This window comes from Sinocyclocheilus grahami, unplaced genomic scaffold (assembly GCF_001515645.1).
Source record: "Sinocyclocheilus grahami isolate Dianchi unplaced genomic scaffold, SAMN03320097.WGS_v1.1 scaffold79.1, whole genome shotgun sequence".
Taxonomy (NCBI): Eukaryota; Metazoa; Chordata; class Actinopteri; order Cypriniformes; family Cyprinidae; genus Sinocyclocheilus; species Sinocyclocheilus grahami.
In genome coordinates this window covers 1,181,816-1,204,306 of record NW_015505258.1, presented here as the reverse complement: position 1 = coordinate 1,204,306, position 22,491 = coordinate 1,181,816, and the positions used below count along the sequence as shown (strand labels likewise).

General features: G+C 37.8%; 1 protein-coding gene across 3 annotated transcripts in view; it reads right to left on the bottom strand.

Annotated features, from left to right (window-relative positions):
- Positions 1-568: 568 nt before the first annotated feature.
- Positions 569-22,491, bottom strand: part of usp2a (ubiquitin specific peptidase 2a) — a 43,361-nt gene continuing 21,438 nt past the window's right edge. For all 3 annotated transcript variants that reach the window (XM_016273521.1, XM_016273520.1, XM_016273522.1), the window contains exons 4-14: positions 7,647-7,697; positions 6,630-6,753; positions 6,432-6,543; positions 5,906-6,016; positions 5,749-5,813; positions 5,021-5,124; positions 4,850-4,927; positions 4,680-4,758; positions 4,360-4,467; positions 3,447-3,567; positions 569-1,688 (exon numbers count right to left, since the gene is read on the bottom strand). In XM_016273521.1, the coding sequence (XP_016129007.1) occupies positions 1,613-1,688; positions 3,447-3,567; positions 4,360-4,467; positions 4,680-4,758; positions 4,850-4,927; positions 5,021-5,124; positions 5,749-5,813; positions 5,906-6,016; positions 6,432-6,543; positions 6,630-6,753; positions 7,647-7,697 (1,029 nt within the window). In that variant the 3' untranslated portion in view covers positions 569-1,612. The remainder of the gene's footprint in view (positions 1,689-3,446; positions 3,568-4,359; positions 4,468-4,679; positions 4,759-4,849; positions 4,928-5,020; positions 5,125-5,748; positions 5,814-5,905; positions 6,017-6,431; positions 6,544-6,629; positions 6,754-7,646; positions 7,698-22,491) is intronic.

Genomic DNA, 22,491 nt, shown 5'->3' with positions numbered 1-22,491 from the left:
CCAGTTGGCGAGAAAACACAGCGCATTTCATTATATTCATCGTCAAGTGCGCTCGTTCCTGTTGGTGTCGTCAATCTGGCAACCTGCGTGCGCGTCAAGTCTGAGGAGGAGGGGCGGGTGAAAAAACCCTCTCCAATATTGTGAATTTGGACTGCAATACCTAGTTCAACCACTCGGTGTCAATCCTACATACAGCACCTTTCACCACTACTGAGAGACAGCATCACTTAGGCTCAACTCTGTTACCACATAAACTAACAATGAAAAATACTTCTAAAATAATTTATTAATCTTAGTTAATGTTGATTTATATTAAAAATTTTATTTGTTAATGTTATTTAATGGACCTGAGCTAGTATAGTCGAACAATGAACAGCTGTATTTTTATCAACTAACATCAACAAACAATAAATGCTGTAACAATGTATTGCTCATTGTTGGTTAATGCATTAAATTTAGTTAACAAATGGACCTAATATTACCTTATTGTAAAATGTTACCTATCCACACACACACAATCCAGAGTGTCCTAAGTTTTATAACAGGGTTATAAAAATGGCAAATAAAACAGTTTTCATATAATATTTAATAGGAAATAAACTAATTTGTCAAGCCCTATTTTGTAATCTTTTCATTCATATGACAGCCGACAAAACACAAAGGATTGTAACAGTTCATTCTTCTAAAATGTATTCATACATATATATTTTTACTTTGACTGCCATCATGTGACTCGTATCACATCGTATGACCTGTAAGCATAAATAGATGCCGTTCTCTTACCTCAGTTAAATGAACTGACAACAGTAATGGGTCATTTTCAGCACCACTGTATATAGTACATTCTCTATATTGCATCACATATAAAAATATACAGATTTTCTTTTGCAAAACATTCTTTCCATGTTGTTCAATGGCATGAGACCAAGGATCCATATACTGTCAGTATCATCTCTCCTCCCATCCTATCCTTCCGACCACATTTCCATTCACAGCATTTCAGATCAGTAGCAGCCACACTGAATAAAAGTCACGCCACACGCCATTCTCTCACCACAACAGCTCTTTCACAACAAACTCCTGTGACTCCCTCAGAAAGTGGAGGAGAGAACAAAGCATATGCAGAAAAGATGATGGGTGGGGGTAAACGGGATGAAAGATGGTGGAAGAGGTGATGAAAAGAACAAGGTGTACTGTAACAGGCCTGAACAGTGCACTACCGGTTCATCTCCCAGGATATCTGGAAGGACATATACTTAAAAAAAAAATCATGAAGAAAATCCAAAACAAAAATCAAGTGAAACAAAGTTTTTAATATTGAGGCGTTCTTGATCGAGAGGAAGGCGCATTGGGATGAGAGTTTGGTTGCAGTGCATAGAGAGATGTCTGAGTCGGAGCCACTTGGGTTTTTGCCTGATGACGTGCTGCCCTGACACACACACACACACACACACTCCTACACACAGAGGCGCGAGGACCTCTTGAACACAGTGGTGGAGCGTGAGAGGGCATTGTGAGCGCTTCTACCGGTGGCCAGCAGAGAGCGATGTTCATCAAGCAGGCATAGTGTAATGTGTCTTCAGCCCAAAGGCTTCGAGTCCACAGTCCATCTTCAGAGTCCCGCCCGCTCGTAGAACAACACGTAGGCGTCACTGCTGCGAACTTGGCTGGCGGACATTGGCGTGACTCTGGAAGAAGAAATCCACACTTAATATTTGTTGACCATCAAATCTGTATTGAAAATCTGGGAATAAAAATCTAACTGAAAATATAGTTTTAACATCTCAAAAAAATGTAACATGATGGGAAACTAATAAAAAAAGATTTTTTTTGACCCATACTCGGAATTAGTATTCCATCCAAAGTGCACACACACAGCAGTGAACACACATCCAGAGCAGTGGGCAGCCATTTTTGCTGTGGTGCCCGGGGAGCAGTTGTGGGTTCGGTGCCTTGCTCAAGGGCACCTCAGTCGTGGTATTGAAGGTGGGAGAGAGCACTGTACATTCACTCCCCCCACCTACAATCCCTGCCGGACTTGAGACTCGAACTCGCAACCTTTGGGTTACGAGTCCGACTCTCTAACCATTAGGCCACGACTTCCCCATTACATTACACTTAAATCAAATCGCAATACGGACTAGTATCTGTAAATATTAAGCAACAAAAAGAACATTTAAATATGAATCGTGCATGTTCTGTGTGAATAAATGGTGCAGACGAGCGTTTCGTTTACTACACACATACTGAAGCGCGATGCTCGCAGTGATATCAGCGTCTGCTATCTCACTTAATGAGTAGCCCTACATGAACATAAACAATCTCTAGAACGGCTCTGAGTCACTTCATGAGCATTTGACCTTTCATTTGAGAGAAACTATCGTCATATCATATGCACACAGAAATTTAAAGGTATTCACGGCAACCCGACGTCAAAACATTTGGTTTAACTTGAAGACATTATTGTGCCTGAGTTTACTACACACATACTGAAGCGCGATGCTCGCAGTGATATCAGCGTCTGCTATCTCACTTAATGAGTAGCCCTACATGAACATAAACAATCTCTAGAACGGCTCTGAGTCACTTCATGAGCATTTGACCTTTCATTTGAGAGAAACTATCGTCATATCATATGCACACAGAAATGTAAAGGTATTCACGGCAACCCAACGTCAAAACATTTGGTTTAACTTGAAGACATTATTGTGTCTAATATATTATTGTTGTTCAGTAGAATGCACATAATACTGCTACTAAAATTATTAAAAGTTAATTTAAGGAATATTTACAGAATAGTTTTTCATATTTTAATGTTAATAGTAAATAACCTTCGTTTGCCAAAAATAAAATTAATTTCATTTTCATTTAGTTTAAAGATGAATTAAATTAATGTTTTATGCCCTCAATTGATAAGCAGAAAAATGTAAATACAAAACAGAATTTCTGAGTGGAATTTTTTTTATATATAGGCTATTGTAAAAATAAATTTTAATAAATTAAGTTTTAAGTATTAAGGAACCCCCCCCCCCAAAAGTGAACCGTACCGTGCTGTACCATGCAATACAATTCAACTTCAGCTTTAATTGTGAAGCTTTTAATATAATTTGTAATAAATTAAAATATTATATAGCATTAACATGGCCAAATATCATCCAATTATTCAGCCAAATAGTATTAGTAGAATGTGAGTGAGATTAACAGTTAAAGATGTGGGATTGGAAGCATTTGTAAGGAAGCATGAGTGGGAGGGAGGTGAAGGAGCAGGAGTGAGGGAAGAGGTGGAGGAGGATGGGATAAAGCAAAATCACAGCAGCTAGCAGGTGAAATGAAGCTGAAAGCTTTCCCTGAAAGTCAATGTATGCTATATACCTTCGGGAAATCTACTGGTAGTCTACAGTCATGCAAAAGGAAAGAAAGAGCAGGAGGGGAAGTAAAGCAAGTACCTGGAGTCGTTATATGTGTACCATTCCTCGTTTTTAGGATTGCAACAGTACGCTGTGTAGTGGCCTCCCATAGTCGTGCCTGAGTGATTGGACACTGCATACAAGGTATATACTGCACTACCTGAAACAGAAAGATACACAGATAGTCAGGCTGGAAATAAATGCAAGATACAGTAGTTTATTGTGTAACCAAATACCAATAATATCCAGAAAACAAATGTGGTACTTTAAATTATAACAAGGCCCAAAATACATCACCACCCATTACAATGTAAACACCATAAAGTAAACATTTTCATCATTCATTAACAGTAGATGACTAAGCAGTCACTCGACATAAATGCACTGTATTATTTGACTGTTAACTGCTCTGAAACTGTGAGCAAAACAACCACGTTTTGACTATTAATAAATCACATGGAGCCGCTTCTCCACAATTACGGCTTCTCTATCCCCAAATTTAAGACCTCCTAAAATGATATAAAAAAATTCTGCTGTAATATTTAAGATATTTAAGACTTTTGTGACCTTGCATTGAATCAAATCTTTTTTTAACTATTATTTATAAAGTGAAAATAATTATTTATTTAAAACAAAACTCCTAGACCCTTACTGCTACAGGATATGATATCACGTTCTAGGCTGTAAAGTAATTTTCCATGATAAAATCACTATGAAACATATTGTGACATACCTGTTGATTAGATGGAGGCAGATCTGAACTTAAGAAAGATTTAAGTGGACTAAGTACCAGATAGACGTTTTACCAGACGATCCAGTTATCCCATTTTAATAAAAAATTACATCAAACAACAAAATCATTCACAATAAGATCTATAACATTTCATGCCGAGTGCAGCTGCACATTCACTCTAGGACTGAAATGGCAGATTCTTGGTCTGTCTTTACTCACTGCTTCTGTCAGAGGCGAACTCCCTGAGGTCCAGGTCTTTCATTGGGAAGTTGACAAAAGTGGATAGTTTGCTGGTTCTGACGCGGGCTTCAGAGAAGCGCTTCAGATCTGAACAAGTGAAGCAGTTAAGGAGAAGAGACTCGGCACACTGCTGACCTCAGAGAGACCTGTCACTTCACACGCTTCAACCTAACCTAACCCATCAGCACATTCCTGCACACACAAACAGCGTCCCGATCTTATCTGTGCTTACAGTCAACAAACGCACCGATGCCCCGAGTGACATCACAAACAGATCAGACAGCATTAGAAAAGGATACGAAGAACTAGAATTTTAGGAAACTTCTGAACTGTAAATTTCTTCGTACATCGTCTTCTGGCTTTGCACCTGTAACATGTCTGGATGAAAAAAACAGAGGAACGATTAGATGTTTCGGTACATGTAAATTTCCACATTATTAAAATGCTAGGAATGAATTCAATGAATTACCGGCTTCTCGTCCCCATCCAGCACATCTTCTTTAGTAAACAGCCGCATGCAGTCCATTAGACTCACCTCCCCATAGCCCTTCGTGGCAGAGGAACACCATTAACATCCACTCATTTCTCCAAAGTGTGCATTATAAAGCCTGCATGTACATTCACATGTCAATGAACTAACCTTGGCGATAGGTAAGGAAAGATCCCAGAAGGGATCAAACACAGTGGAACAATAGCCACATTCACTGCAGGTCAAAGAGCTCTTCAGCTGGCCTACGAACAGATCTGAGGACAGAGAGAGACAAGGCAGAATAATGCTTTGTAATGGAGCACAATGATAACCCACAGCTCTTTGAGATGTGCATCGTGCAGTGTATACTATTTAAAATCATTTTTGTTATTCGAAATAATGCTGAAATAAAATAAAATATAAATATTGGGTAACACTTTATTTTACGGTGTCCTTGTTACATGTACTTACTATTATAATAACAATAAATTATGCATAAGTACATGCCAGCAAACCCAAATCCTAACCCTAAGCATATAGTACAAGTACATGTAGTTAATTAATATTACTCAGTAATGTAATATTAAATGTAAACATGTATAATTACATGTATAAAATGTATAATTACACGGTAACAAGGACACCTTAAAATGAAGTGTAACCAAATATTGCATGAAAAACTTTAAAAACTTGTATGAAAACTGGAAATGTTGCCTTGGGTTAAGTTCAAGTATTAAACTTACAAAAAAACAGAACAAAAAAACAAATCAAATAAAAACTTAAATAACAATAATCAAGGCAAAATGACTAAAACGTTAAATAAAAACAAAATTAAAATATAAAAATGATCTTTGATATATAAATAATACTAAAATAACACTGCTGTAGTGTATACATACCTACGATTTTGCTGTCTTCTCTCTCTAAGTACTTAGTCCACATCTTTTTCCCTTTTTCCTCATCACTAAAGAAAATCAACAAGAGATATAAATCATGAAATCACACTCACAACATGTCATTTTTCCACACTGAGGAAAACAAGGACAGTACGCTTACGGCAAGTGATCAAAGTCTTCCATGTTTCCCCGCGGCCGGACCGTGACCCTGTTCACTTCGTTGTGCAGGCCGTCTAGCAGGAAACGTAGAAACTCCTGAGCATCCTGTTGACTGGAGAGATAACATAAACATCTTAATACATAACACAACTACAGCCAGCTACTGATAAACAAAGTGAACTACATTACATTAGTAAGACATTTGATTTTTTACTGATAATCAAGCAACTATATTCACATTTTGCTGATAAATATTCAATTAAAATTTTATACCATTTTGTCACAAACAAAATTGATTGGATGTAAATGCTGCAAGTGAAATTAGGCAAGATTTTAATTTACAATTGAAAACCAATAGCGATAGATTAAAACCAATATACTATTGATTTATTGTAAATGCGTAATTTTTATATTTTCTAAATGTAAAACATTTATTGTGAGAGGTGCTTGTCTGTGCAAAACCTGCTGCTATGATACTAAGATGGCCACTTTGAACAGAATAAAACTGTGTGTAGGCTGAGGCTTACTTGTAGCCCACAAATCGGGGGGCGTATCTCTGAATCTGTGTTTTGAACTCAGAGGGACTGACGGCTTCACTGCTTGAAGAAGTCCACATTGTCTGGATAAGCTTGGCAAACTCTGAAGTCACGACAAAGAGAGGCTTTCAGTAAGGTTAGTGACCGCTGTGAAACCTGCAGGAGTTGTGTGGTGGCGAGCGCACTCACCTTCCATGAGAGCAGTGTTTGTGCGGCTGTTGTTGTTGAGGTCTCGGCGGTGGGAGTTGTGAAGACAGTAGTCTCGCAGGCTCTGTGTGTTGCTAAGACACTGGAGGATGGAGTTCATAAAACACTAGCGAGGGAAAGAGAGAGATAAAGGAAGATAAACATTTAGAGCTATATTTTGGGCTGGTAATTGATTAAAAAATTTGAATGAATTACATGACAGTGATTATTTAATAAAATATGCATTTTTATTTTTTAAGCACTAAATAGACAAAAAGAGCAATGAGCATGATAAAACACATTTTTATATGATTAAATAAAATGCAATTTTTTGACAAAATGTACTTCATACATTTAATTTATTTAAATATCTATCTACAAATATGACACTGTGTATATGCTCACAAGCAGAAATCAGAAAAGCAAAGGTAGCCACAAAACAAGTGACACACAGTCTTGAGTTTCACAGCAGCAGACTGGACTGCGATGTGTAAGAGTTTATTTTTGGACTGTGCACATACTGTTGCTTGGCAAAAGCAAGTTAAGTGAGTGCGAGAGTGAAGAGACATCATGAAAAATAATCTTGCCAAATGGAAACAGACGGAGGAATGTGAAATCGATATGAAAACATTTTTGCTTCTTGCCGCTTAGGTGTGTCAAGGTGTGAGATTTGACAGTTTTGATCTATTTCTAGCATGCTAGATGTGTTGTATTCAGTCTATATATACTATATGACAAAAAGTATGTGTGAATGAGGACATCGGTCAACAGCAAAGACCTTACACAATTCATTGTTGTATGATTTGTTAATTGATTTGCCTGGTATGTGTGAACATGGGAATCAAATTCTAGATGTGAAGTGTCATTTCTGCATCAGCAGCACCACCACATCTAGCACCGTTGGAGAAACAGGTAGTCCAGCTCAAGTTTTGAGCCAAAAATGGACAAAAATTCCTTCTGAAAACAAGTACACACTTCACCTATAAGAGCAGATAGTACATCCCATTTAAAAACACTTACTGTATTTCCTAGATTACGAAGCCCCACCAGGCCCTGGGCACTCTTTGAGTTCTGAAAAACAGAGAGGAGATGAAATGTTACCACAGGTCATAGGCTAGATCTCAGCGACTAATCATACATTATCAAATGGACTGAAATGTTGCTCTCATAAGGTGTGGTCAAATTAACTGAAATTTTGCAGGGCAAAAAAGGTTCACTGTCAATTGTAGCTCACACATATAAGACTTTCAGACCTTTCTGTTGATCAATGTGGCTAATTTAGTTGACCAACTGAAATACTAATAAAAAACATTTTTTGTCCTCAAACAAAACTGAAATGACTGGATTTCGAAATTCCAGCCAGCTTCATGAAATGTGACCGCACCTCAAGTCAAGTCGTTCCAGGAAACGGAGATCTATGTTTCCATATAATCAGTTTTTTAGTAGAGGTGCTAGAGTGCTAAAGCGGACCGGCCAGTAATCTGACACCATGTATTCTGTTGTGCCAAAGCACGGGAGGGGAAACATGATCTGCCAGGTGCTGGAACTCTGACGAACTTACCTGGGGCTGGCCAGGATGTTCACACTGACCACATTTGTCCCGACCGCCTAAGTGGCACAGCAGTCAATATTTGGGGAACAAACAGTTCATGGCAGTATATATCACACCAGGAATGTTTAACAAACTCATTAACCGGGTATTATCTAAATCCACGCTTCCATGGAAAATGCTTGTTGAACGCTCATTTCACGGGAACAGGCTCAGCAGCCTAGTTTGTTCTACTCTGCGGAGTAATATCAACGCTCCCAAAAATAGCATCCTTTCACATGGGATGTCCGCTCATTGGCTGATTTTTTATCGTCACAGCAACACTGATCCCGGCAGCCATCTCTGACGGCCACAGGATTTTTACAGGCACTAAACCAAGACACCATATGCAAACGTGGCCATCCGGACATCTGCAACGTCCTACATCATACTGTACTAAAACTGAGAAATCAATGTGAACGTCAAATGAGGAATACATGTCCTGCTGCATGTCAAGGAAACATTTGTACAAAGTAGGTCTATTTTAGGTTGTTGTAATTCACTCTGGAGCAGACGTCCACCGCTGTGTGAAATGAGACGATGCTGTTGTTGTTGCCAAAGCAGCTTGTGGTTGCTTCTCAACATAGTGGTACAGTACATGTACCCTGCAGCTAATAACCATCTCATAAGTTTACAACATTTGCATCACTTGGTCTCAGAATGAAAAGTGCCTTTGGAAACTCTGGAGGAACCGGTTAAAGGTTAACAACACCTGCCTGAATGATAGGAGTCATGATGAAAGTTCCTAGGCAAAGCTGTAAACTCTGGGTGAAGAACTTTTACTATTTCCATGTATAATGAAGCATTAGAACGTAATATAATAACGTGATATGGGTTTTGCCTTTATGTTGTTGATATAGTGTGATTTTATGTGTCAAATCCTCCTCTATAGCACTCTTTTCCCTCTATTTCTCTGTTGGCCGAATGTGGAAGTGGGTCACGGTGTTCTGTTCAGCATTCTCCCCATTTCAGAGGTGAGGGAAGACTAATCCTGCTTTTATAACAGCTCGCTGTGAGAGGAAAATGTGGAGCAAATACCCAGATAAAACATCCAGACTGGCAGCCTTCAGTCATCAGCGAACACTGACCCACATAATATTAGTTAAAGAGCTCTGGTAGTTGGCTTAAATTGTGAGATGAACCCGTTGTACTGTTTAGAGTTTATACCATCTCTGTTTTATGTCAACTTTGTCTCTTGTCCTACACTCCCAGCCAAATAATTCCACACATCTCGTAGCTATCTGCTGGTTGAGGTTTTCCTTGTAACTTTCTTCTGTTTGAAGAAGTGTTTTGAACTCGGACACAGACCTTAATTTCCCAGGAATACTGAAGCTCCTGTGCCAAAATTTCTGTCCCATGTACCAGTGTGTTAAATTAGTACGAAACACTTCATTTGGACCGTCCTGTTTCAGCTAACCAAGATAAAGGCACTGCTGGTACTCCATGTCCTTCACAATCACATTATACTTGTCACACCTCCGGTTTCCGGTTTCCAAAATCCTGTTTCCACATGCTAATTATATGGGTCATTTAATATATAAGTGTCCTGATGAATATCGAAGCACATTCCGTGACGCTGAAACTAATCGTGAAGCAGATAATGAAGGCTCAGTGGCAAAGCTGGTACACCAGGCCTAGTCCTGGCCCCGGTGCCATGGGGCGGGACTTAGAGCGTTGCTGAATGCAGGAGTGAGCTCTAATGGGATTTCTGCTCATTACGTAACAACGAACAGCCACTCTGAACTGCCTCATGCGTCATTCATCAAGCAGCATGCAGGTTGCTGTTGATTTATGTTGCTTTACTTCAAAAAAGAATGAAGTGTGCCTTCTGATAAACTCATCGAAACCTAAACTTTTTTTTTTTATAGCATCGATAAGACTGCTTCATTAGTTTATCTCAAAGTGCACACCGGCATAAACATAACATAGCAGCCGGTGGTTAGAATAAGTAAATGCACTGAAACAGCACATGCAAATGCAAGATTAATTTGCATTATATAAGCTGTGACCTGTCAGAATACTGATCCCTTACAAAGACTTAGAGAGAGCTTACTGATGGCGGTAAGTGCAATATTAATGACATCACAGCATGAACTACTTTTTAAAGCGTATTCAATGGGCCTTAGTAAGCCCCATTCATGCTTTATCATTTATCCCTTGAAATTAACTAGCATCTATTTTATGTTACTATTACTTATTTTTATTGCTACAATCCAATGTTTTGACTAATACTTATTCCAGTTGTAACTAGAATTCAATTATTTTGTAGCATTTGTTTATTGCATACTTTTAACGTTACTTGTTTTGCTACTGTTTAATTTCCCAATAATCTTAAGTAGTAGCTATGCTATCGGTACTGGTAAGGTCAGTGGTTCAGGTATAAACTATTCACTTATGACCACAATGTATTCTAATAGTTACTGGTTATCTAATTCTGATAGTTATCAGTTTTCAGTTTTACAAATACTAATTGAGTGGACTAGTGTGTTTGTTGGTTAGTTGAACAAATACTAATCAAACTGGAATAGACCAATAACTAGAATATCTGCTAGAAAGTACTTGAATAGTTCATATATGAGCTACAAACCCTGATGGTATTCAATGACTAAAAACTAAAATGCGATTTTTGTTGTAATAAAAGAATTGTTACCTATATGTAATGAACAAGTAGTAGTGAAATTAGTAAAATAATAAAAACAGATAACGTTAGAAGTGGGTTTAAATGAATAAATGTTCATACAAATTGCCGTAATACGCCTATGAATCGTGTTCATACCTTGGCATGATTAATCAGAAGTCCAACGAATGTGGAGACCAGCATGGAGCCGGACATAGTAGAGCTTTTCCTCCGCATGTCCTGTTTTAGAAGGGGGAACGCAGTCGCAGGTGGCTCCTCTGGTATTGTAACTGTATATGAATATCGCATGCTGGGCATAATCAATAAAATCCTTAAAACACCAACTTTAAGAAACCGCTACAATGGACGTTCTCGCATCAAATATTCCAGGGTCCTTCAGGTAAGCAACTTGATCAGGAAACGACCTCTACAGCGGTGCGAGGCAGCACATCGCGCGCTGACCGACTCGCTACAATCGAAACACTATTCACAAAACAATAAACGAAGAAAGTTGTTCTCAAATGCAAAGAAGAATTCCCTCACATGTCGAAGTAGACAGAGGAGAGTTCTCAAAGAAAAGTGAGGGCAGCGAGCTGGAGCTGTCCGATTGCAGGCTGGAGACAGCGCGCGGATTCATGTCTTTTCACTACAGTACCGCCCACACGAGCCTAGCGCGCGCATCCGATGTCACTGAGGGCAGCGGGTTAAACACGCCGCAATGACAGAGATTTACAATATTCGTGTGGCCGTCAAGGACTTATTACTCATTTTAAATGGACCACTTTCAAACAACCCTTCACAACTCTAAAACGGAACACCCTAAATCAGTTTCAACTTTACTTGCATCGAAAAGACACCGCAAAGTGTTGGTTGGGCTCTGAATAACATTTTGTTTATATTGTTGCAAAATGTAAACTATATGATCACACAGCTATATATGAAATTGTGTATACAAGTATAAATTCACGACAAAAGATATATACTATGTAGCAAACTCAACAGCATGATTGTTTTTTTTTATCGTTGCAAAAATGTAAACTACATTATCGCCCAGCTCTAATCTGCTACATGCGACTGAAGATATTATAAAGATTAACAATATAATTTTCTGTGAAGCTGATTTGAATCTGTGTGTATTGTAAAACGTGCTATACAAATACATCTGAATTAACTTACAGCTACAGTTCTTCGACAGGAAAAAGTTATAATCAGATTGAAAATAGTCAACAACGGTAAAAGCAACAAAAAGTGGGACAATATGTCTAGACTTTTGGGCTGGGCTCCATGTTCAACTCAGCTCAGCTGTCTCACTCCTCACTACAGTATTAGAGAAGCATTAAACTTTGCCCGTAAAAGTGGCAGAGGAATTAGAACAGGGTATGAAACACACTAAACCCCGAAAGAGAACAACAGACTGAGGCTGACTCTTATGAGACGGTGGGTCAAATGTCATCAGCTGCAACCCAGTTCTGGATATACTGGAAACACGTAATGCAGCATGAATATGGAAGAAAAATAATGCCATATGTCTTTGAAACAAAAAAGCACGTTGACTAGCACTAACTGAAAAAAATAATGCATTGCATTAACAGTGCTTGCATTTTAATGCCTTGTATTTCCAGGGCTTGCATTTTTAGGTCCTGAAATTTAACATAGTTGCCTATTTAAGCTGTGAATATTTCAATTCTAAATATTTCACACGCACATTTTCATAATTACAAGCGGCTGTTGATGAAGACCAAAGCAACAGGTGGATTAAGTCACTCATTCACAAAAACTGATTTGCAGAAATGCAGCAAGCCCCAAGTAGAAGTTTTGATTATCGGGGCCAGCAACACGCTGCATTTTCTTTATAATTGCTTTCCCTTACCACTGATCTATAGAATCAACAGTCCTACAAAGATATCAATACCACGATTAGTTTTAACAAAATGCAACCACTTTATATTGACATAAAAATAGGAGTTCAAAACCGCCTAGGTGTATTATTGCTGCAAATTTAAACCAGAGAAAACATTGACACGCTATCGCACCCAAGGGACCGTCTGACAATTCCACCGACTGGGTTAAAACATCCAATGTATTTTAATTCAAATGACTTTTAACATTTAAAATAACACACTGTCAAATTGTAAAGCTCGTATTGCTCATAGTGATTTACTACAGGTGAGATTTTGCCGTTTGTACGTTGCTAGATACAAGACTAACTTACTACAGGTTAAATTTGGCCAATATCTCCCTTACGATATGTACAGTTCACAAATATCTTTTTTTAAAAACTACAGTAATTCACCAAAATGATTTTTTTCATGTTCCACTGGTTGTAGTACGTTGCTAGCGACTGGGTTAAAACATCCAATGTATTTTAATTCAAATGACTTTTAACATTTAAAATAACACACTGTCAAATTGTAAAGCTCGTATTGCTCATAGTGATTTACTACAGGTGAGATTTTGCCGTTTGTACGTTGCTCGATACAAGACTAACTTACTACAGGTTAGATTTTGCCAATATCTCCCTTATGGTATGTACAGTACACAAATATACTTTTAGAAAACTACAGTAATTCACCAAAAGGGTTTTTTTCATGTTCCACTGGTTGTAGTACGTTGCTAGTTACAAGACTGACTTCGTGTGAAATTTTGCCAATAGCTCCCTTACTGTATGCACCATTCACAATTATTTAAAACAAAAAAATTTGTAGGACCCCCAAAAGGGATTTTTCATGTTCCAAAGGTTGTAGTATAAAATATTGATGTACTTTATGTACAGTAAGGGAGGTATTAGCAACATTTCACCTATGTAAGTCAGTCTAGTCACTAGGAATGCACTACAACCTTTGCAACATAAAAGAACTATGTGATTTACAGTAATTTCTTAAGAATATTTATATACTGTATATACAGTGAGGAAGATATTGGCAAAATTTCAACTGTAGTAAGTCAGTCTCTAGTAGTCATGTCACTAGTAACATACAACATTTGGAACACGAAAACCCCCCTTTTGGTGAATTACTGTAATTTTTTAAAGCAGCCTAGGCGAATATGCAGTGAATATCAAACCTAAAACTACCGCGCTTGGTTTTCTATGGGAGAAAAAATGGTTTGGTGAAACTTTGTGGGTTGTGGGCTCATATTCTAGGCTCATCTGCTTAAATGTACATAATATACAGTAATATATATAATTAATTAGGTGCCGAATTTAATCATTTATCACTGTATTGAGGCAATAAACCACGTTAAGTGTTTTGCGCGTTCCGTAACTTGCGTTCATATCCTCATCTGCCTGTTTGTAGTTTGCCTCATCAGTAAGATCTGAGTTTGGTCTTTTAATAGCTGACCAAAGCAACAGGTGGATTAAGTCACTCATTCACAAAAACTGATTTGCAGAAATGCAGCAAGCCCCAAGTAGAAGTTTTGATTATCGGGGCCAGCAACACGCTGCATTTTCTTTATAATTGCTTTCCCTTACCACTGATCTATAGAATCAACAGTCCTACAAAGATATCAATACCACGATTAGTTTTAACAAAATGCAACCACTTTATATTGACATAAAAATAGGAGTTCAAAACCGCCTAGGTGTATTATTGCTGCAAATTTAAACCAGAGAAAACATTGACACGCTATCGCACCCAAGGGACCGTCTGACAATTCCACCGACTGGGTTAAAACATCCAATGTATTTTAATTCAAATGACTTTTAACATTTAAAATAACACACTGTCAAATTGTAAAGCTCGTATTGCTCATAGTGATTTACTACAGGTGAGATTTTGCCGTTTGTACGTTGCTAGATACAAGACTAACTTACTACAGGTTAAATTTGGCCAATATCTCCCTTACGATATGTACAGTTCACAAATATCTTTTTTTAAAAACTACAGTAATTCACCAAAATGATTTTTTTCATGTTCCACTGGTTGTAGTACGTTGCTAGTTACAAGACTGACTTCGTGTGAAATTTTGCCAATAGCTCCCTTACTGTATGCACCATTCACAATTATTTAAAACAAAAAAATTTGTAGGACCCCCAAAAGGGATTTTTCATGTTCCAAAGGTTGTAGTATAAAATATTGATGTACTTTATGTACAGTAAGGGAGGTATTAGCAACATTTCACCTATGTAAGTCAGTCTAGTCACTAGGAATGCACTACAACCTTTGCAACATAAAAGAACTATGTGATTTACAGTAATTTCTTAAGAATATTTATATACTGTATATACAGTGAGGAAGATATTGGCAAAATTTCAACTGTAGTAAGTCAGTCTCTAGTAGTCATGTCACTAGTAACATACAACATTTGGAACACGAAAACCCCCCTTTTGGTGAATTACTGTAATTTTTTAAAGCAGCCTAGGCGAATATGCAGTGAATATCAAACCTAAAACTCCGCGCTTGGGTTTTCTATGGGAGAAAAAATGGTTTGGTGAAACTTTGGGTTGTGGGCTCATATCCTGGGTTCATCTGCTTAAATGTACATAATATACAGTAATATATATAATTAATTAGGTGCCGAATTTAATCATTTATCACTGTATTGAGGCAATAAACCACGTTAAGTGTTTTGCGCGTTCCGTAACTTGCGTTCATATCCTCATCTGCCTGTTTGTAGTTTGCCTCATCAGTAAGATCTGAGTTTGGTCTTTTAATAGCTGTCATTGTGTTAGTGCACTAAGCCGTGTAATACGTTTTCTTTAACAGATTTATGAGGGAAACTGCATGAAACCTTGTGCGTTTGTTCTTATTCTACATCTGCTTAACTGTCGATATAGTTTGCATCATCAGTAAAAGTTTCTCTGAGATCTGAGGTCTTATATCACTGTATTAGTTCACTGAGGTGTGTTACACTTCATTGGGGAATCCTGGAGTGTGACGTATGAGGGTAACCACAGTATTACAGCACAGCTTCACACAAGCCATGATACATACAAGTAAAGGAAGCTAAGCAACTGAAAGCAATATATGTCTTCCTCAGATGTAATGTTAGTTCTGTACATCAGCGTTGGGTAAAAGAGCATTATAATCTCCTTTGTGGTAGAGAAAGCTGCTTACATACAGGCAACGGGAAACAGAGAAGATGTTGAATTAAACACACACAATCAGCTTTTCCACATACTGGCCCCAATAATCAAAACTTCTACTTAGCGCTTGCTCCATTTCTGCAAATAAGTTTTTGTGAATGAATGACTTTATCCACCTGTTGCTTTGGTCTTCATCAACAGCCGCTTGCGCCACCTGCTGGTGAGCGACTGACAGCAGCTGGAGATCATGCATCGGTGCTCTACTGCTATTCCTGCAGCTCCCAGATGCGCAATGGCGAATTTTCTGTCGAATTTTAACCACTGAATTTGTGGAAGTGAATTTGGAAAGTGAAATAAAATGGACCGAAATTTGCCAGTCGAATATTATACATCGTATTTTTAAACAGATTGAATATTTTGGAAGTGAATTCTGGAAGGTGAGTAATGAATTCTTTAATTTTTAATTATGAAAATGTGTGTGAAATATTTTGAATTGAAATATTCAGCTTAAATAGACAACTATGTTAAATTTCAGGACCTAAAAATGCAAGCCCTGGAAATAAAAGGCATTAAAATGCAAGCACTGTTAATGCAATGCATCATTTTTTCAGTTAGTGTTATTCAACGTGCTTTTTTTTTTTCAAAGACATATGGCATAATTTTTCTTCCATACATGAAAGTTACCTACGAGAACAATGTCACTTTTGAAGACCACACTCTGCATCCCACAGTCCTATAGACTTTAGTCAAGACAGACGCTATATTGCATTTACGCAACTGAAAACGATGTTGAGAAGCATAGACGAGTCTTTACAATGAATACAATGCATCTATTTTTTATGACGCAGAAACGTTTTTCTTTCTGGCTATGTCTTATTCACACCATATTTCACTGAAGTTGATTTAATTGTAAAGAATACCACAGAATGTTGAGCATGTTAATCCATGTTTATATAGAAATAGGAAGTTGGGTGACCTGTTATTGAAGTGTCATTTTAGGGAGGGAGACGGATCACTCTGACCCTTCCAGTCTTATGACTAAGATTATGTACACAGCAAACAGCAAATGAAAACATTTCCTCGACATGCTACAGAACACAACAAGGGTGAAAAGGTAAAGGAAACAGGGTGGATTAATGCGTTTCTTGAAATGTGTAATTAGACACTTTGAAAGAGTGCCAGAGATCCACCTTGGCTTTCAGCCAAATGACTCGATGTGCATCAGAGCACCACTATAGTTGAATTTCATACAAAATACAAGTGCTGATTCTGCTGAAATGTGCAAAGACTCTTTAAAAGGTCCTTGCACTGGCTTCCAGTTATATTTAGGATTGATTTTAAAGTACTTTTACTCGTTTATAAATCACTCAATGGCCTAGGACCTAAATACATAGCAGATATGTTCACTGATTATAAACCTAACAGACCACTCAGATCATTAGGATCGAGTCAGTTAGAAATACCAAGGGTTCACACAAAACAAGGGGAGTCCGCTTTTAGTTATTATGCCGCCCGCAGTTGGAATCAGCTTCCAGAAGAGATCAGATGTGCTAAAACATTAGTCACATTTAAATGCAGACTCAAAACTCATCTGTTTAGCTGTGCATTTACTGAATGAGCACTGTGCAATGTCCGAACTGATTGCACTATATTTTATGTATAAACATTTTCTATTCTTAACTGTTTTAAATTCATCTTGTCTTATTGTTGTGATTATTGTTATATATATTTTTTCATTTCTTTTACGTAAAGCACTTTGAATTACCATTGTGTATGAAATGTGCTATATAAATAAACTTGCCTTGCCTAAAAAAAAAAAGCAGGTGACCTGTTATGAAATGCTATGTAAACAGCAGCACAAATTTTGGATGCTCTAATAAAGAAAGAGCATGTGATGAGTGAGTGAAATTTAACACTGCAAATCTCAGTTGCCAACATACACACATCTTTAAACACAGGAAAATGTCAGAGGGACACTTTGCACTTTGTAGAATTGAGTCTTCACTAGACATTGCTTTATATTCTGAAATGTAAAATAAATATTTAATGAAATTAATATAAATCATCAATTTGTAAATGCACCAGTGTGCAGGCATTTTTAGTGTTTTATACATAAGATAAGATACAGTAAGAACATGAACAAAGAAACAAACTGACAAACACAATAAAACAAATGAAATGAAATAAACAGTGCTGTCATTTTTCGATGAAGTTCTACTAACATTACTGTTCAGGTAAGTAGTAGCCTACAAAAGAAATCTAAAAGTAATCAAATGTAAATGAACATTGCATCGTTTTCAGTGTATGTATTGATAGATTAATGCTTATTAAAGCTATAACATTGGTATTGTAGCCCTTTATTGTCACTGGTCACAGGTACCAGCGAAATTAGCCATCCACCTGTCCATACATACAATATGACAAGGGGGTAGACAGGACAGGAGGACAGGGAATTTAAGAAAGAAATACAGCATAACATGAGGGAGGGGAGGAGATAAAAAAAAACAGACCCCAGACTATGCTCCTATGGGGAGCACAGTGTGGGAACAGGAAAAAAAACACCTCAGCAACATAAGCACATCAATACAGCGTGAGACACACGACTTGCAACAGGGTAGGGGGAGAGGGGGGTGGAGGTAACCCAGCACAGGCAAGCAGCCATCCGGTCCTGCAGCCATTCTCAGCGCTGATCGCAGACCCGCTTGTCAGACTGGCGGAACAAAGCGGCGAAGGCGAGGGATGGGGGGCTCGGGGGAGGGAATGCATATCTTTATATATATATGTACGTGGGTGAGTATGTATGTATGTAAGTATGTAAAAGTTCTCCTTGGCTGAGGCCAGTGCTGGTTGAGGGGAGCCGAAAGCAGATAAGATTGGGATTGTTTGGTCTTGGGGCAAGTAGCCGCATTCCAGTTTACACGACTACTCTCTTTGTCCATTCTGGTCTCCGAATCGATCCTTTTGCCTTTGTGAAGCGTTGGTCCGTTTTCTGAATTTTTCGATAAACCAGGGCAATGCCTAATCCAATCAGCATAAAACCTGTTATCATGGTTCCGAATAGGTAGATATCTTCAATGTCCTCCACGGAAAGAGCCGCTAGACACACGACCCGCCACCTTTCCCACGCGTCCATCGTGTAGCCAGCTGCGAACGTTCCGTCAGGGCAGTCAGGTTCCCCCGAACCCAAAAGATGGTGTCAATTGCGTTGAGAGACCAGTTGATCAAATCCATGATTTTTTAGTCTGGAGAGCAGTGCGGAGAGAGTCTCTCAAAATCAAGACAGTAGACAAGACAAGAGGAGCAAAAGCAGGGAAGGTAACGGGGAGGAGAGGGAGAGAAAATGTGACCGCCTTCGCTGAGAGCCAAACGAGAAACTTATTCAGAGAAACATGTCCCGCAATTTAGCAACAGTAAAGACGGCATTTTACAACAATCACCGACTGAGCTGTTAACGTTTTCTGACGTTAAGTTTGTGTTTTAGGGAGGAACGAATGCGCACCGCTGTGAAGGGAAAGAAGTTGCGCAAGATGAAACGCAGCTAGTTTTTAATAGCTTTACCTCATGTCTTCTTTTGTATAATTCTTAGAAGCCAAAATCGAAATAAAAAAAATAAAATTAGCTTAATAAAACAGCCACAGGCCTAAAGTGTAAGCAGATGTTTGAATGTTTAGTTCTCTCTTCTATCATAATTAAGCAGGGCTTTCGTGTTGCGCGTGCTGAAGGAGGAGCCGCGTGGGCGCGATCTCGCTTCTGAATTGCGAACAGCAAAAATGCATCATAGACAAATGTTTGAAAAACAGCTGGCGACTCTGGTGAGATAGAATTTGCAAGATAATGTATATATAGCAATAATAAATGTATGTGTGTTTTATAAATTTTTCCAGTACCGATAATAGAACCGTTAACGTCAGAGTTTATCGATACTCCGGTCTTTCATAATTTAGCCCGGGACCGATTAAATACCGGGTTTCGGTACCCATCCCTAGTCTTCACTGGGGTTCTTAAAGGACCTCATGTGAAGAGAATAAGAAGCCCTGAACTCTCAGCGGTCTCTGAGATATACTGCATATAATCAAGTGCCAAAAAGGGCCCAAAAAAGGAGGCGGTTATATCCAGTAGGTTTGAGCCTCATCAAAACAGAAAAGTTTTCAAAACTTTTTTTTTTTTTTTTTAAAGAGGGTACTTAGGTTAATGTTGTGGAACAGCATACATTCTAACAGACCTGTTATTTAAAAAATATTGGCGCAATGAGTAGGTAGTAGAAAATGTGACGGGAATTGTTTACTCCTGGGTTATGGAAGTGCAAAGTCTCTCTGTTTGAGACAGACTGGCATCATTAATAAAACCACTGAAAGGAAAGAGTCAGACTGTGGCAGGGAAACTGTTAATGCTATGTAAAGACTCTGAGTAACATTAACCTACCATTGGCTGGGAAACCACAATAGTTTAAAGGTAGTGGAGACGGGGCAAATTGTATACATGTTGCAGCCTGTGCTTTTCCTCACACTGATCAAATTGATTTGGTCAGCAAAAATACTTTGGATAAACCAGAATAAGGACACAGAAATATTAGGCCAGAAATATACACTACACAAGTACGCAAAGGCACTGCAAGTGCGCAATCCTGCACACCTAATGTGTGTTCTAGCATTACTGTGGTGGTACTGTGGCTGATAGTGTTACCCTCAAATGTACCTGTGCCACTGCACTGGATCTGTTAGTTATTCAGATATTAGATTAGATCATGTTTCTAGATCTATTCTGCTAGAAACATGTTAACAGTTTAATGGTAACCGGTTAGTAGTTTAGGGTTGTGCACCATTCAGAACTTAATTGAGAATGCTTTTTAATTTTTATAATCAAATTCAATTCCTCAATTAGAATTGAATTTTAGTCGAGGTAGCAAAAAGGAAATATAATTTAAATTTGAATGCAAGGAAGCAGAACTACAATGAATTGAAATTCCAAGAAAAAAAGTTACGAAAAAAGGTTGTATTGACCTTATAGACAGCAAGGAAGAACTCTTCATTTCTTGGAAATTATTATTTTAAAATTGCAATTCAGTAAACTCCACTTCCTTGAATTATAGTGCATATCTTCTAATTCTTGCATTTGTCCAGAGTAGCCTGGTTTATCAGCATAAAAGGCCGGGATATCTGGAGCATTAGTGTGATAATTAAATTGAGTTGACAAAAGCACTCAGACTTACACTCGCTGAGCTGATTAGTTTCTGGAACTCTCAGGTGTAAACGAATGTAGTCTCGACTAATCGTTTTAAAGTCAGACAGACCTTACTGCTCAGCACTGCTCATTTAGCCTGGGCTCCCTTGTTGAGCAGTACCTTAATTAATGACATAAACAGCAACTAATTTAAAAGAATAGCCACAGACTGTATTCCACAGAGTTTTTTTTTAGCATAATTTTTAGCATAATGTAAGCAGACATTTTAATTAATCATTAGAAGCACTGTGAACCCAACACAGGCACATTAAACACATTCTGTATAACTTCAATGGCAAAACTCGGATATGGATATGCTTAGGATATGTTTAGAATAGTTAGCATACTATTTACTTCATAGTATACCCTGTAATGTATACTGATTATTATATATAAAAATATTTATATAAAAGGTACATTTATGACCTAAAAATTTTTATTTTGCACTTTTAACACATTGAGTACAAATGTCATTAAGGAAATGTTACAAATCACAGCTGGGTCATTCCGTGTCAACTCAACCAGAGGTCCTCGGCTCAAATTTTTGCTGATATTTTTTCTGAAGAAAGATAAACATGTATAGTGATGAAACCAAAATATTAAATGTCATGGATGAATATTTACTGAGTAATCCACTATTTTGTAGAGGGGGGTCAAAATGGCGATTTTCACCTGAGATTCAGAGCCAAATTACAGGGGGTTAAAATGACTTCAGAAAGATGGCAGCATCAATATGTAATTTTTTATACAGAGATTGGTAGGTCTATTAGTAAAATCGGTTGACTTTAGCAATCTTTGTTGCATTATGTGCAAATGGTGACCATTCAAAAATGGGAAAAGAGCACTTTTCAAGTTTTTTCTCCAAAGTTTGCATGTAAATGTAACTCAAAATATATTAAAGATATCTTAATGCCCTTTTAGATATTGGGTCGTAACAAACTTCCCTTTTGGCATCTTCATTCATTTAAGACCCTATATTGTAGTTTTATTAATATTATAAGAAAATAAGCATCATATTTTTTCAAAGTGACCCACATTTGGTTTTTGACCACTTTAAATGTGTACAATTTAACGATTTACTGCTGGAGCCATATTAAAACTACAATATCTCTGGAACTGAACCATATAGAGCCTTAAAAATAAAGAGAACATTTATTAAGACCCAAGATCTAAAAGGGCACTAAGATATCTTTAATACTTCTGGAGTTACTGGCCTGCAAACTTAGGAGAAAAACTTAAAGGGGTCATAGGATGCCCATTTTCCACAAGTTGATATGATTCTTTAGGGTCTTAATGAAAAGTCTGTAACATAGTTTGGTTAAAATTTGTCAATGGTAGTGTAAAAAAAACAAAACTTTTTCACCCTGTCAAAAACAGCTCTTTTCAGATCAAGCCGTTTTTGTAGCATTTTCCT